Source organism: Narcine bancroftii, chromosome 12 (genome assembly GCF_036971445.1).
Source record: "Narcine bancroftii isolate sNarBan1 chromosome 12, sNarBan1.hap1, whole genome shotgun sequence".
NCBI classification, from domain to species: Eukaryota; Metazoa; Chordata; class Chondrichthyes; order Torpediniformes; family Narcinidae; genus Narcine; species Narcine bancroftii.
Window position 1 is genome coordinate 9,793,342 of NC_091480.1, and position 15,835 is coordinate 9,809,176.

The following is a 15,835-nucleotide window of genomic DNA, read 5'->3' on the forward strand; positions in this document are numbered from 1 at the left end:
GGTGTAATTTTACCCCCCCCCTCCCCAAAACTGTTCCTGCAATGCTTTTGAACAGTTCAAATTCAAGATCATCTGACTGAATCAGAAAAAAAATGATTCTATACTCTAAAGCAGCCATTCTCAACCTTTTTTTTGCTATGGCCTCTTAGGACTCTACTAAAAGTTTATGGGCCCACTTCCTTGTAAAGCAGTCAAGTTTAGTGAGTTTCTTCCATATTTTTCTCCTATTAACTAAGTAAAAAACATTTTAAAAAGTTTTATTATTTCAGTCCATGGCACATTTTCTACCCACCCCCCCCCTTAAATGTGCTGTGGTCCCCATTGTGAATGGCTGGACTAAACCACATAGCTGGACATTGTGACCATTCTCCTGTTTTTGGAATCTTGCTGAATGGAGTGAAACACACATACAGAAAAGCTGGAGGAACTCAGCCAGTCTTGCAGTAAAGATAACTTACTGATGTTTCAGGCCTGAACACCTTCTTCAAGGTATGAGTAAAAATCAGGCAGGTGTCTGAAATAAACACTGGAGAAAGGGGAGGTGGGGGGGGGGGGGGAATCCAGACCAACAGACAAAGGTGTTAATTGGATAAGTGAAAATTAATTTTGGCTCTGTGAAAGGAGACAGATGTAAAAAGGTGACAGGTGGGGTAAAGGCATTGGGGGAAGAGGTGGAGGGAAGGAGAAGTCGATGCTAATGCCAAAACACAATGCTGGAGAAACTCAGCAGGTCAAACCGTGTATTTTATAGAGTAAAGTCTGTCTCTACTCATGCTCAAACTCAAAATGTTGGTTATCTTTGCTGCATGAAGGACACGGTTTGACCTGCTGAGTTTCTCCAGCGCAGTGTTTTTACTTTGCTCTGAATGCCACCTGGATGGAAGATGAAGTGCTGTTCCTCCAATTTGTGGGTAGCCCCTCATGAGACCATTGATGTGTGGAAAAGGGGAGAAGCTTTGGATGTGGCTCTGTACATTGTGTGGGTGCAGTTGGGGGCGGGGGATGCAGGATGCTTGCAGCCCTCTGCACTGTGCATGCTTTTAATTGGCTCGGGGTGGGGGGGTTTGGGGGGGGGGGATGCAGGATGCTTGCAGCCCTCTGCACTGTGCATGCTTTTAATTGGCTCGGGGTGGGGGGGTTTGGGGGGGGGATGCAGGATGCTTGCAGCCCTCTGCACTGTGCATGCTTTTAATTGGCTCGGGGTGGGGGGTTGGGGGGGGGATGCAGGATGCTTGCAGCCCTCTGCACTGTGCATGCTTTTAATTGGCTCGGGGTGGGGGGGTTGGGGGGGGGATGCAGGATGCTTGCAGCCCTCTGCACTGTGCATGCTTTTAATTGGCTCGGGGTGGGGGGGGATGCAGGATGCTGGGGTGGGGTATATAAAACTCTCTGCAGGGACCCCTGCAAGCCTGCCTGTGGAGGATCAATAAAGCGGGGATGCGCGCCGTACCTGGGCTGGCGGGGCCGGGCAGGGGGGACTTGCGGGCGGCCGGCGGCGGTGGTCCGGGCCTCCTGGCCGGCTGGCTGATGCACGGCTTGGGCGAGACGGGGGGCTTGACGGGCCTCCGGGCCTCGCCGTTGACCGGCTGCTCGCTGTTCCTGCGGGGCAGGTCCCCGACCGCCAGGAAGCTGGGGTAGGTGTCGGCCTCGGCCAGGTCGGACGCGGGCCTCCTCCTGAAGGCGTCGTCGTCGGGCGGCGGCGGCGACTCGGCCCCTCGGCCCTTGGCCCTGCGCTTCACCGTGCTCGACTCGACGAGGTGGAAGGCGGGGCCTTCGCGGCCGCCCCGGACCTTGGCTCTCCTCACCTCGAAGGGGTCGGGCGGGGGCCGCGAGCGCGGCTTGATGGTCAGGTGGCCCTCCTCAGCGAACGGCAGGCCCTGCTTGCAGGCCTCCGGCTTGTCCCGGCGGGCGGCGGCGATCAGGCCGGTGACCGGGCCGCTGATGGTCCTGCGGCGGTTGATGACTTCGCCGTCCAGGCCGATGGCGCCGCGTTTGACGGCCGCCAGCGGGGTGGCCACCGCCAGCCCGGCCCCCGCCAGCCCGGCCCCCCCCGCCCCCGCCGGCGGCGGCGGCGGCGGCTCCTCGCCTTCCACAAGCTTCCGCGCCTTGAAGGAGCGGCGCAGTGACAGCGCATGCGCGCCGCCGCCGATCGACGACAGCTCCAACATGGCGGCGATGGAGCGGACACTGCCCGCGCTGCCGGTCTCCACCGCCCCGCCGCCGCCGCCCTCCTCCTCCTCCTCCTCGTCCTCGTCCTCCGGTCGCCTCAAGCCGTCAGCCAGGTGAGTGCTGGAGATGGCCGAGCTGGAGCGCTTGGGGGGCGGCGGCGGCGGCCCTTTCTTCCGAGGCCGCAGCGCGAACGACTGGCTGCGGTTGACGCCGGCGTCGGCGGCCGGGGCCCGGGCCGAGTGACTGCGCGCCACCCGCCGCTGCACCGTGGCGTACGGGCCGGCCTCGGGCACGGTCAGCTCGTCCCGCTCCGGCTCGCCATCCGACGCGGCGGCGCGGCTCAGGCTGTGCGCCCGCTTCTTGGGCCGGGCCGGGTCCTGGGGGGCGGCCGGAGGCGGCAGGCGCAGCTCGGGCACGGCCGGCGCCCCCTCGGCCGGCTGCGGCGTCACGTAGGCGAAGCCCCGGTGGGGGGGCGAGCGCGGCGACATGGGGCGCTCGGGCGGCCGCAGCTGCGGGATGGGCTTGACCTTGGCCGTGGCCTGGGGCACGCTGAGGAGGGGCGGCGGCGAGCCCGGCCCGGGCGGCGGCGGCGGCGGCGTGAACGTGGACAGGGGCCCCCTCGGCTTGCCCTGCGCCGGGGGCCCGCTGGCCCTCTGCCCCCCTGGGCGGTGCGCCCGCTTGCCGGGGTCCAGGGGCTGGTTGGCGAAGCCGGCTCGGTGGCCGGGCCCCTCCACGCTCTCTTGGCTCTGCGACAGGGCCGCTCTCTGCAGATGGCTCCCGGCGGCCGCAGCGGTGCCGTGGGGCTTGGCCTTGGGGCCGCCGTCCCTCTCCTGGCCCGGCCCCGGCCCTTCCGGCGCAGGTGGCCCGTGGTTGCTGGCTTGCCTGGGGTCCTTGGCCTCGCTGGCACTGGTCATGGCCACTTGCAGCTCGCTGCTCAGCTCACTGTCTTGGAACGTGGACATCTTGGGTGATTGGCATTCGGCATTCTCGCCCTGAGGAGACTCGATGGCCACAATCTCCAAGGACTGCGGGGCTTTCTTTTTTTTCAGGGTGCCTGAGTCGTACCTGGAGGCGCGTTGGATTTCGGCCAGCTTTTTCACAGCGAGCATAAACTTTTTCTGATGACCTAATGGAACAAAATAAAAATAATGTCTTCCAACGGCTTTAACAGTCAACCAAGATGTCCTTGTGGGTTGGCAACCCACCTCACAATGCATGGGTTCCTCTGCAGAAACAATGACACACACACAAAGCGAGGTCCATAGTTCAGTCAAGGACTGATGTTGGGCACCTGTCTGACCTGCAAAAGCACTCTAACATCCTTAAACCAAACCATTACAGCCCTTCTGGTCGATGCCAAACTATTTTTCTGCTTCATCCCAGTCCATAGCTGTCCACACCCCTTGCAACCCAATGTCCGAATTCTAATTCATGTTAAAATTGAGCCCACATTCACCACTTCAGCTCGCAGTTTGTTCCCAACTCACGCTACTCTCTGAAGAATTCCCCCTAAACTTTTCCCCTATCACCTCTGGTTTGTTTCTCGCCCACCCGAGGCAGAAAGAGCCTACCTCCATTTAGACTGTCTCTACTCATAATTATAAATACCGCTATAAAATCTCCGCTCCTTCTATGCTCCAGGGAATAAAGTCCTAACCTGTTTAACTTTTCCCTTGTCCTGAACTCAGTTCATGAAGTCCAGGCAACATCCTAGTCAATCTCTACAACTCTCAATCTTACTGATATTTTTCCTGGAGATGGATGACCAAATTTGCACATCGTACTCCCAAATTTGGCCTCACCAATGTCTTGGACAACTTTACCATCGCATGATGGTAGGCCAATAGGCCAGAGCCCCTGCAATTTTGCACTAGCCCCCCTCAGGGTCTGAGGGAGCGTCTTGTCAAGCCCTGGGGATTTCAAAAATGAAACAAATATCTGAAATAGAAAATATGTTAGCGTCCAAGACCTGGCAGCATCTGAGAAAACTGCCAATGTTACAGCTCAAAACCATTTAACCATATACAGCACAGAACAGGCCAGTTTGGCCCTACTAGTCCATGCCGGAACAAATCCCCACCCTCCTAGTCCCACTGACCAGCACTTGGTCCATACCTCTCCAATCCTCTCCCCTCCATGTAATTATCCAGTCTTTCCTTAAATGTAAATAACGTCCTTGCTTCAACCACGTCTGCCGGAAGCTTATTCCACATCCCAACCACCCTTTGCGTGAAGAAATTTCCCGTCATGTTCCCCTTATAATTTTCCCCCTGCAATCTCAAACCATGGCCTCTGGTTTGAATATCCCCCACTCTTAATTGAAAAAGCCTATTCACGTTGACCCTTTTAAAATCTTGAACACCTCCATCAAATCTACGCTCCAGAGAAAAAAGCCCCAGGCTGCTCATCCTTTCTCTGTAACTCAAACCCTGACATCCTGTCAACATTCTCGTGAACCCTCTCTGCACTCTCTCTATTTTGTTTATATCCTTCCTATAATTCGGTGACCAAAACTGCACACAGTACTCCAAATTTGGCCTCACCAATGCTTTGTACAATTTCATCATAACATCCCAACTCTTGAATTCAATACTCCGATTTATGAAGGCCAACATTCCAATGCCTTCACCACTCTATCTACCTGAGTATCAATCATATCAGACAAGGACCTTCAACCTTGAATCTGTTCCTTTCATTATCTCCAAACTGCCCATCCTGTTTTGTGTGAGAGCCAGGTTACTTTTGTTCAGAACAACTTCAAAGCAGCAGTGTAATCGTTCCAGATATTTTGGTAAGATTTCTTGATCAATACAACTAGAAAATTAACTGAAAGGTTGACAATTCCAATCATTTTTCCTGGCTGCACCTCTTCCTTGCATCACAGATGCTGCATTCATTCAACAGTTTGTTATTTTAACTAACTGGAAAAAAACTTGTCATTATCACATTGTTTTAATAACAAGCTATGGATAAAGTAGCTCCTGTATTTTCCAAGTTATTAAAATAGTGACTTTCAAATCTTAAACACTTCAGCCCTCCTAGTCTGTGCTGAAATATTTTTCTGCCTAATGCCTTTGAGCTGCACCCAGACCATTTGCCTCTGTATCCCACCCATCCATCTACCTGTCCAGATGTTTCTTAAATGTCAAAATTGAGCTTGCATTTACCAGAGTTGTGCGTGAAGTTCCCCCTAATATTCCCTTTAAACTTTCCCCTTTCACCCTTAATTCATACCCTCTAGTTTATATCTCAGTGAAAAAAGCCTGCTTGCATTAACTCCTATCTATATCCATCCTAATTTTGTATGTCTCTATTAAATCTCCCTTCATCAATGCTCCAGGGAATAAATCATAACCTCCAAGTCCTGGCAACATCTTTGTAAAATTTCTATGCATTCTTTCAATCTTATTGATAACCTTCCTGTAGTTAGGTGACTAAAATGGCACACAATACTCCAAATTTGACCTCACCAATAAGACGTACAACTTCACCATAACATTCCAACATCTCTTCTCAATACTTTGATTTATGAAGGCCAATGTGGCAAAAGCTCTCTTAACAACCCTATTCCCTGTGACACCACTTTCAGGGAATTATGTATCCCAGATTCCTCTGTTCTACCACACTCCACAGCACCTTACTGTTTATGGTGAATGCCCCCACCTTGGTTTGTCCTTCCAAAGTGCAACGCCTCCCATTTGTCTGCATTAAATCCAAACCTCTTATTTTGCAGCTGATTTTTTTTCAGCTGGTCCAGATCCCACTGCAAGCTTAGCCTTCCTTGCTGTCCACTGTACCAATTATTGTCATTTGCAAATGTGCTCATCCAATTAACCACAGTTTGTCATTGAAACTAACTAGAAATAACTCATTGTCATCCAGATAATTGATAGAGATGACAAACTTCCAAAGTACTTAATTTGTAGAAGAGGTTTGGAATTAAGTTGAAGATTCTATAGAAATGCAAATCTTTACAAATGGCCAGGGAATGGGAGGAATGATCTTTGAATGCTAATGTGAAAGCATATGAACTGCTTTTTAATTTGTAACATTAATATAAAAATATCTGCCACTAAGACAGATGAAGTATTCGTTTTGCAAAAATTAACTTTTGATTTGTCCTCAAGAAACAGGACAACCTGGCCAATTACCCATTTCTCATGAAGCATGGTGAATTCTTGTGAGCTGCTTCTTACAGACCCTCTCATAAAATACAACTGTTCCAGTTTGCTTGCCCTGCACTCAACACTTTCTATATATACTCCGTAATTGTGCTCTTGTTCTACTTTATACAGTCGTACAAATATTAAAGTTGACTTTTTTAGACTGGAAGAACCATTTACACTGTATCAGATATAATGTGACAAATAAACTTAAACAATGGAAGAGATAATTGTGCTGTCACGTGTCACTTACTTAGCAATAACCTGCTCAAACAAATGTGGTTTGTTTGCAGCCTTGGTCAAAGAATGGACAAAAGAACTGAACTTGAGGTGAAGTGGGTTTGTCATTAAGGGAGCATCAAGGAGCCCTGGTAAACTGGGGAAAACCCTCTGTTGGAATCATGCCCTAGACAAAGAAAGATGATTGTATGTCAGTCTTCTCAGCTGCAGGATATTTCTACAGAGGTTCATCAGGGTAGTGTCCTGATGAACCAGCAGTGGTTCAAGAAAGCAGCCCACCACCACCTTTTCAAGGATATTTAAGGAATGGGAAATTAAAGATGGGCTCACCCTGTGAAATCCACATCTATTGATTGAATTTTTAAAAATTGATTTTCTAAAGATGGTGTCATTTAAGGCTGAGGTTTATGTTGTATATTAATTCTGTCAGGACACATTTTACCTCTAGACCAGTGGTTCTCAATTTTTTTTCCCACTCATATACCACCTTAAGTAATCCCCTGCCACAGAGCACCTCTGGTATCCTATGTCACAGGTGCTCTGTGGTAAGGGATTACTTAAGGTGATAGGAGAATGGAAAAAACAAGGTTGAAAACCACTGCTCTAGACTAAGTTACAAATCATTAGTTCAGCCCATGATCAAATAGAACAATGTACAGTCTTCAAACAAATGAAAATAGAGATTGGGAAATTATGTTTAAAAAGTATGATGGTAGGGAACAGGCAGCATCAGAATATAGAATAGTACAGCAGAGTGCAGCCCCTTTGGCCCACAATGTTGAGCCAACCTATATAAACCTTTTCCAGCATTAATCTTCCCCATCCCAATCCTTTATTTTTCTCACATCCATTTGCCTAAGAGACTTTTAAATGTCGCTGTTGTACCAGCTTCTAGTGGTAAAAACAACTTAATGGGATGACTCCTCTAAACTTCTCCGCGATGCCTTTTGGAATTTGCCATTGCCACCCTGGGAAAAAGGTGTTGGCTGTCCACCCTATCTATGCCTTCCATGTCTTAGACATCACTATTAAGTCGCCTCTCATCCTGGTAAATCTGCACCCTATCTAAAGCTTCCACATTCTTCCTGAAAATGAGGTGACCAGAAATGAACACAATATTGAAGAAATAAAGGATTTTTTTTTTTTTTTGCAAATCATTGACCCAAGGAACTAGAATGAATAGTGACCCATTGATGGTTGACAGGAGCAATAATGATGTTAAATCGAAGGAAGAAGTTTGAAGTTACTAGAAGCAAGCATTAGATTTGGGAGCACTTCATAATTCTGCAAAGGATGACCAAGAATATGAGAATTCACTGTTGGGAAACATCATTGGTTTCTATACTATGCACAAAAATGAAGAACTCAACAAATGCGACTCCTGCAATGGAGGACTTCAATATTTAGCATTTATGGAATCAAAGACTGGAGAACCGAGAGTTTAATAAGAATGAGGAACTGAGGGAAAATAGTTTAAAAATTACTGAAGAATTTGGTGAGAATTCAAAGCCAATGGGTCAGGATATGACAATCTAACTCTTAAATTTTAAAAGATGGAGATGGATATGGTTAACATGGGTTATTTCTCAAAACTAGATTCTGAACTGGCTCCTGCAAATTAAAGGGTACCAAATCTAACCTCACCATTTTAGAAAGGAGGGAGAAAATTGCCATCCTGTTAAGAGAAGTTGGGAAAATGAAGAATTTATAATGAAAGATATAATAACAGCACAGAGAAAAAATAATACAGAAAATAGAGTCAGCAGATAAAGTTTAGAAACTTTAAAACATTCTTACTGGGTGTCTGAAACCAGATTTAATTTCAGAATAAATGTGGATGTGTTTTCACTCAGTGTGTAGTGAATCTTTGGAAAATCTCTAAGAGGCTGTCACAGGCTCACTTTCCGAGTTCATTCAGAAAAGGGATTGATTTCTGGATATTAAGATAATGAAGTAATATGGGAATAGTGGAGAAAAATGGTGCTGCAGCAGATTAGCTGTGATCCCAACGAATAGCAGTGTAGAATGAAGGCTCAGGTATGTTATTCCTACCTCTGATTCTTACATTAATGATCGGACCATAATGATGCTTGCAGTGCGTTGGTAATCGTACTCTATTGAAAGTGAAGATTTGTAGATTAGATGTAATCTAACATCAGAGTCTGGTATGGGGTCACCAATGTCCCCTTGAGAAAATCTACCGGGAAAGCAGCAACAATCATCAAAGACCCACACCACCCAGCACATGCTCTGTTCTCACTGCTACCATCAGGAAAGAGGTCTAGGAGCCACAAGACTCGCACCACAAGGTTCAGGAACAGCTGCTCCCCCTCCACCATCAGACTCCTTACAACAAACCAAGGGACTTCAGGACTACTTATACACTTGGTCTTTTTTTTCTCTGCATTGCAAGGACATTGTGCTTACATTACTTTGTTTCCATGTGTAAGTTGAGTCAGTTTTTTTTTGCATTGCCAATAAGTGGTAATTCTGCCTTGCCCTCAGGAAAAAGAATCTCGGGATTGTATGTGATGTCTTGTATATACTCTGACAATAAATCTGAATCTGAAATACTTGTGTATGTAAAAGATGCCATGACATTGAGAAGAGCAGGGAAATTTTATTCATGTAGCCATTCCAATATTTATATCTCATTCAACATGATTCAGTTGATCATGTTGGTACTAGTAGGGTGTCATGTGCCCAGATCGGCTGATGTGTTTTCCACTTTACAACAATGATTACACTTTGAAACAACTTCATTAGAAGCAGAAAGCTTATCGACGTCCTGAAAAGTACAAAAAGGATTTGTAAAAATAGAAATCTTGGAAGTGCCTCTGGGAGTACTAAGAATATCGGCACTTATTCTCCCTGTATCTGTGTTTGAGAAATGCACTGTCAAAAAATATGATGAATGGCTATCTTCTTTGCTACAATTTCTAAAGTCCATGAGCTTTAAAGACGGGTCAGAAATATCCCTAATAAAAATAATGAAAGGATACTATTTGTGCCGTTCAATAGAGGACAGTAGACACTACCCACTCCCCTGACTTTGAACTAAGAAGCTTTTTATTACTTTGTGAGTACAGGGTCATTGTAAATCTAGTGCCAATTTTACTACTTACAAGTTCTCTTTCTCCATTGAGCTTTATAATAAAACGCTGCTCAGTTCCGCACTCAAGAACCCATGCTGAGACAGACCCTTGCCAAATGATCATCTTCATTTGTGTTTATTAACATTTGTGTCTTGAGCATCTCAATGTAAATGATAAATAGGGTGGCACGATTAGCGCAGCACTGTTTCAGTGCCAGTGATCGGGGCTGCAGTTCGAATTCCGCCCTGTTAGGAGTTTGTACGTTCTCCTTGTGTCTGCCTGGGTTTTTCCCAGGGACTCCTGTTTCCTCCCTCCCTTCAAAATATACTGAGGGTTGTCGGTCATTTGGGTATAATTAAGCAGGCATATACTCATGGGCTGAAGGGGCCTGTTACTGTGCTGTAGGTTTACATTTTAAAAATTTAAATAAATGATAATATTGTTGTACAGGTGGGTACAATGTTTATGCATTGTAATATAAAAAAACAATAGTACACACATTAAATTACCACTAATAAATATAAAAAATAAATAATTATTCACAGTGGCAGCTAGTGCGAGAAAATAGTGTTTTTTCAATAGTGCAGACAGATCTTTTTATGGTTCTGGAGTGATTTAAAGTTTGGGTGAGGTTCAAAAGACTGATAGCTGTTGAAAAATAAATGATCTTGAACCTCGTGGTGCTGGATTTCAGGCTCAAAGGTAGCACCGAGAAGAGGTTGTGACCTGGGTGACGGGGGTCCTATATGATTTTGGCTGCTGTCTTGAGGCAATGTCTCGCGTGTCTTCAGTGAATGGGAGCTTGGCACCCATTAGGAACTTGGCTATGTTTGCTATTTTCTGCAGCCTTCTAGTACTACCAAAATAGACTGTGATACAACCCGTCGGGATCATATGCGTAGAAGTTTTCACCCATTTTGATCCATAATGAGTGGCGTACTCATCACTGAGTCAGCAGTTTCAAGCATCACTCTAAAAATGCAAAAGAATACAGGGTAGTATTCAGTACTGAACAGAGAGTGACTGACTATCAGGTGCTACTAAATAAGCCAATCAGTTTCTTGAGCCTACACCACACTTCATAATATGATTGGTCTATTGTTGACCTCAATACTATTTTCCTCCTATCTCATATCCTTTTAACTCTCAGAATCAGATCAATTTAAATAAGATTGCTTTCCATTCTTCTAAGATCCAATTAGTAGAGGCCATCCTCACTTCATATGTTAAACCTTTCATCTCAGAAATCAACTTAATAACCATGCCTCAGGGCTGCATCCTAGGGCATCCTAGGGTGCTTAAAGAGGTGGCTATGGAAATTGTGGAGGCACTGGTCCACATTTTCCAAAGTTCCATAGATTCCGGGGAGGTCCCTGAGGATTGGAGAGTGGCTGATGTGGTGCCGCTTTTTAAGAAAGGAGGGAGGGAGAAAACAGGAAATTATAGACCAGTTAGCCTGACATCAGTGGTGGGGAAGATATTGGGGTCCATCATAAAAGGAGAAATAGCAGAACACTTAGTCAGTAATAATAGTATAAGGGCTAGTCAGCATGGATTCCTTAAGGGTAAGTCATGGTTGACTAACCTTCTGGAATTTTTTGAGGATGTGACAAAGAGGGTGGACTCGGGAGAGCCAGTGGATGTGGTGTATTTGGACTTCCAGATGGCCTTTGATAAAGTACCGCACGGGAGTCTAGTGGGCAAGATCAGGGAGCATGGTATTGGAGGTAAGGTGCTGACATGGATAGGAAATTGGTTAAGAGATAGGAAACGAAGGGTTGGAGTAAATGGGTCTTTTTCAAAATGGCAGGATGTGACGAGTGGAGTGCCTCAGGGATCGGTATTGGGTCCTCAGTTGTTTGTAATTTATGTTAATGATTTGGATGAGGGGATTATAAATAACATGAGCAAATTTGCAGATGACACAAAACTGGGTGGCGGTGTGGGGTGTGAGGAGGATGTCAGGAAAATGCAGAGGGACTTGGACAGGCTGGAGGAGTGGGCGGCTAAATGGAAGATGAATTTCAATGTGAACAAATGTGAGGTTATTCATTTTGGGGGAAGTAATAGGAAAGCTGAGTATTATTTAAATGGAGACAAGCTAGGGAGTGGGGAAGTGCAAATGGATCTGGGTGTACTTGTTCACCGGTCACTGAAGGCTAGCATGCAGGTTCAGAAAGCTGTGAAATGGGCAAATGGCATGTTGGCTTTCATAAAGAGGGGATTGGAGTATAGGAACAGAGATGCCCTTCTGCAGTTACACAGGGCCCTGGTGAGACCCCACCTGGAGTATTGCGTCCAGTTCTGGTCTCCAAACTTGAGGAAGGACATACTAGCTATAGAGGGTGTGCAGCGCAGATTTACAAGGTTAGTTCCAGGGATGGCAGGGATGGCAGGGATGTCATATGCAGCAAGGCTAGAAAAACTGGACTTGTATCCATTGGAGTTTAGAAGGATGAGGGGGGACATGATTGAGGTATACAAAATCATCAGGGGGATAGACAAGGTGAAGTCTGATTACTTGTTCCCAATGATGGGGGAGACGAGGACTAGAGGGCATAGTTTAAGAATACAGGGTAGGCCCTTTAGGACGGAGATGAGAAAACGTTTTTATACCCAGAGAAGTGTGAATCTGTGGAATGCTCTGCCACAGAGGGTGGTAGAGGCAGATTCGCTGATTATGTTCAAAAGAGAGTTAGATAAGACTCTAGTTGGCAAAGGAGTTAAAGGTTATGGGGATAAGGCTGGAAAGGGGTACTGATGGTAATGATCAGCCATGATCTGTAAAATGGCGGTGCTGGCCCGACGGGCCAAATGGCCTACTCCAGCTCCTATTGTCTATTGTCTATTGTCAAGTTTATACTTCCTTAATTATGGAGACCAAATTTGAATGTAATTCTCCAGCAGTTGATTCACTAGGACAAGAGTTACATCAAAACATCCCTACTTTTATTGTTCCTATCCTTCCCAAAAAAGTGCAATATTAATTAGCCTTTCAAATTAATGCCTAATGTCTGGATATTCATTGAATTACCCAAATTTGAATTTCCCAGGTGCCATGATGGGATTTGAATTTTTGTCTCTGATACAGATCTCAGCTGCAGGTTGAATAACCACTACTCAACCACATAAAATTCGGTTGGTCTGAAAAATTGCAAACAGCACCATTTTAACTGCTTATTTAAGTTTCTTTTAAGTAGCATCATTTGGAGAGTGGAATGATTACACTTTTAAGATTTTTTTTCACAACTATCAGGGTCTTGAACTTCCCTTCACTGTCCTCACTCGATTCAGGACCACCTGGACTATTGACTCACAGTCCAATTTTCATGATTTATTTCTAATTGTCCTTTCTATTTTTTTCTCTTAGGTGTTGTGCTTCTTTTTGTACCCGAGAAGCTACAAGTCAGACTTTCTTTACATTGCACATATGTATAATGACAATTAACATCAATCGTTCATTTTGGAAAAACATTGCTAGTTCTGCCTGTTGAAAGCATTGGTATCATTGCAAAAGGAAAGGGAACATTTGAAAGGTTTTGTAATATGAATCTGCTGCACTATGGGAACAATTTCACTCTGGAGTGAGTGCAAAGGAAATGGATCAGGGCGTTTCCTGCAATGAAGAGTTGCAGCATCATGACTTCCCAATAGGCCAAGAAAGCTGTGAAGAATCCCAACGGAGGTATACAACATTCTGAGAAGCCAAGATAATTTAGATAGAAACTTACCTCCCCAGCCGAACTATCTATAATCAGAGGACATAGGTTTAAGGTAAGGAGTCAGAGATTTACAGGGGACTTGGAAGTATGGTTGCAGACTGTAATTCATTTCCTGAGGCATTGGTAAATACAGGTTCAACTCCAACATTTAAGAATGAATACTTAAAATGCAACAACATAGAAGGAGGCAAGGGCTTGGAACTGAAAAACATGTTTGGTATTTCTAGGCACAATGACTGGCATAGACACAGATGAAGAATCTGTTTGATTGCCCTATAACTCCATATTCATTATGAACAGTGCTTGTTACTTTAAGTCTTTCACCCCTGTAAATTGTGTCATGTGACTAACCACAGGGTTTTAACTGTTTTTAAAAAGCTTGAATAAACAATTGAATTCCACCCAACTCGTGCTCTGCAGCAGTCTTGGTTAAAGGTTAAGAAGCCATTGAGCACACATACTCTACAACAGTAGAAAATACAAGCAAAGTAAAACGATACCTCCTTCACTGCAAGATTCTTTGATGTTACAAACAACTGTCAGCTCACATTTGAGCTGCAAACACAGAGCACGTACAACCCAACAAGAGTGGAAAGGCAAGTCTCGGATGACCACCACTCACCCAACTTGGTGATGCCAATTTCTTGAAGGTCCTCCCACGTGATATCAGTGATAAACTCAATATTTTCATAGCCATTCTCCACGAGTGTCTTGTAATATTGCGCAAGGCCAATAATTGAGAGCCATTCCATCAGATCATTCTTCAGAAAAGAAACAGAGAAATATTGAGAATGTTTACGCATCAGAATAAGAGGATTTAATTAATCTGAAGATATGGAGGCCCAATTGGCACATTGAACATTAGGACCAAAATTGCAACAGGATTGCATCTTCCTTGATGGGATTTCAATGGCAATGTCGCATTCATATTTGAAATGATCCTCAAACGTATTTCTACTTTGGAAAGAAAAAATCACCCAAAAGTACATTTAAAATTGTGCTGGCTAGGTGACATATCAGATTTCCACTAAAACTGATCTGCCTCATCTCAGAAATAAAACTAAAGAATCAGCACCAAAACTGCTGGAAAGTTTGCTGCATTCACCCTCTCCTACAACAAGCAAAATCTGGAAAAAAAATAAATGTGAAGATTTCGACATGCTATTTTTAAAATGCAGGGTTCTAACCATCACATTTGTTCTGAGCTTCAGGACAAACCACTTGACAATTGTAAATGCTTTGAAGATCGTCACCACATTAGCTAATTTTAACTGCAGCATAATTTATATCTGCTCCTGCCAATCTTTTCATTCCGATATGAGCCCCATCAAATTAGGGGTTTCCACAACAAGCTTAGTTGGTGCAGCCTGAAAGAGGTTGTGCAAAAGAAAAAAAAAACAAACGGTCAAGATCGAGCATAAAAATACAGAACTACCGTACCATTTAGTCACTCACCATAGAAACAATGATACTTCCACAAAACACACTTCCAAACTCTACCGATTTAGTTCTCGATGTTATTAGTAAAACCACCGTCAGGTTATCTGGAGGAAGAACTGAATAAGAATTGCAATCCTGGAAACAGGAGTTAACAGCTTTTAGACGCTCCTATCAAAGTTCTGTGGTATTGTGGCACTTATTTGGAACTACGGTATGTAGCAGCTCACAGCCATGTCTTTCAAAGGAGTACATTAACCACAGAACTGTATAAAAGAGAGGGTGGGGTGAGATAGGCTCTTTAGAATTCATCTTTCAGTCAAAGGAGATCAACACGAAAAATAAAAGGAACAGAGAACCTAATTGAGGCAAGATAACAGAAGAGCTTTTCTGTCCTCCTATGTTGGCCTAAAAAACATTGAGGAAATTGTGATGGGCAGGTTTTCTAAATAGTTAGACAAAGGATCTATTGATTCATTTGTTCTAAAGCCATTGTGTAATTTCGACAAATATTCATATGAAGCTTTCGGCACCGAATTTGCTTTGAAGGAAATTGCAGCCAATTCTTAGCCATTTTTTTCAGCATGTTTTCATAAATTTATAGATTTTTTTTATTGGCTCAGGGAATGCTTTTGAAAAAAGTTGTGATCTGTCCCTCAAACAGGTCATGAGCAACATAGCCTTGATGTATCACATTCACAAGCTATGGGCAGGCAAACCTGTAAATCAATTCAGGTTTGCAACCTGGGCCTCTTTCCACAGACACGTGAGGCTAGTTGACAGTGCCTAGCTCTGAAGTTGGTGTACAAATGCTTGCCTTCAAAGTAAATTTCCTGCCTTTTAGATTATAAATTTGTGAGTTTTTTTGTACTGTATGTGAGAGAAAAACAAAAAGCCGCCCTAGAAAATCGGTGACGTTTCTCATTTGTATCTGTGTTCATAATTCTTAAACCAATTCCCCCCCCCCCCCCCCCCCCCCATCCCCACACACACCAATTCAGGATTTCCT

At 44.9% G+C, this 15,835-nt stretch overlaps 1 protein-coding gene across 11 annotated transcripts in view; it reads right to left on the reverse strand.

The window, feature by feature from the left end:
- caskin1 (CASK interacting protein 1) overlaps positions 1-15,835 on the reverse strand; it is a 444,274-nt gene that overhangs the window by 12,599 nt on the left and 415,840 nt on the right. For 10 of the 11 annotated variants that reach the window (XM_069907320.1, XM_069907330.1, XM_069907325.1 and 7 more), the window contains 2 exons: positions 14,012-14,150; positions 1,451-3,295 (listed from right to left, as the gene is read on the reverse strand). In XM_069907320.1, the coding sequence (XP_069763421.1) occupies positions 1,451-3,295; positions 14,012-14,150 (1,984 nt within the window). The remainder of the gene's footprint in view (positions 1-1,450; positions 3,296-14,011; positions 14,151-15,835) is intronic. The other variant, XM_069907328.1, reaches the window with a different exon arrangement.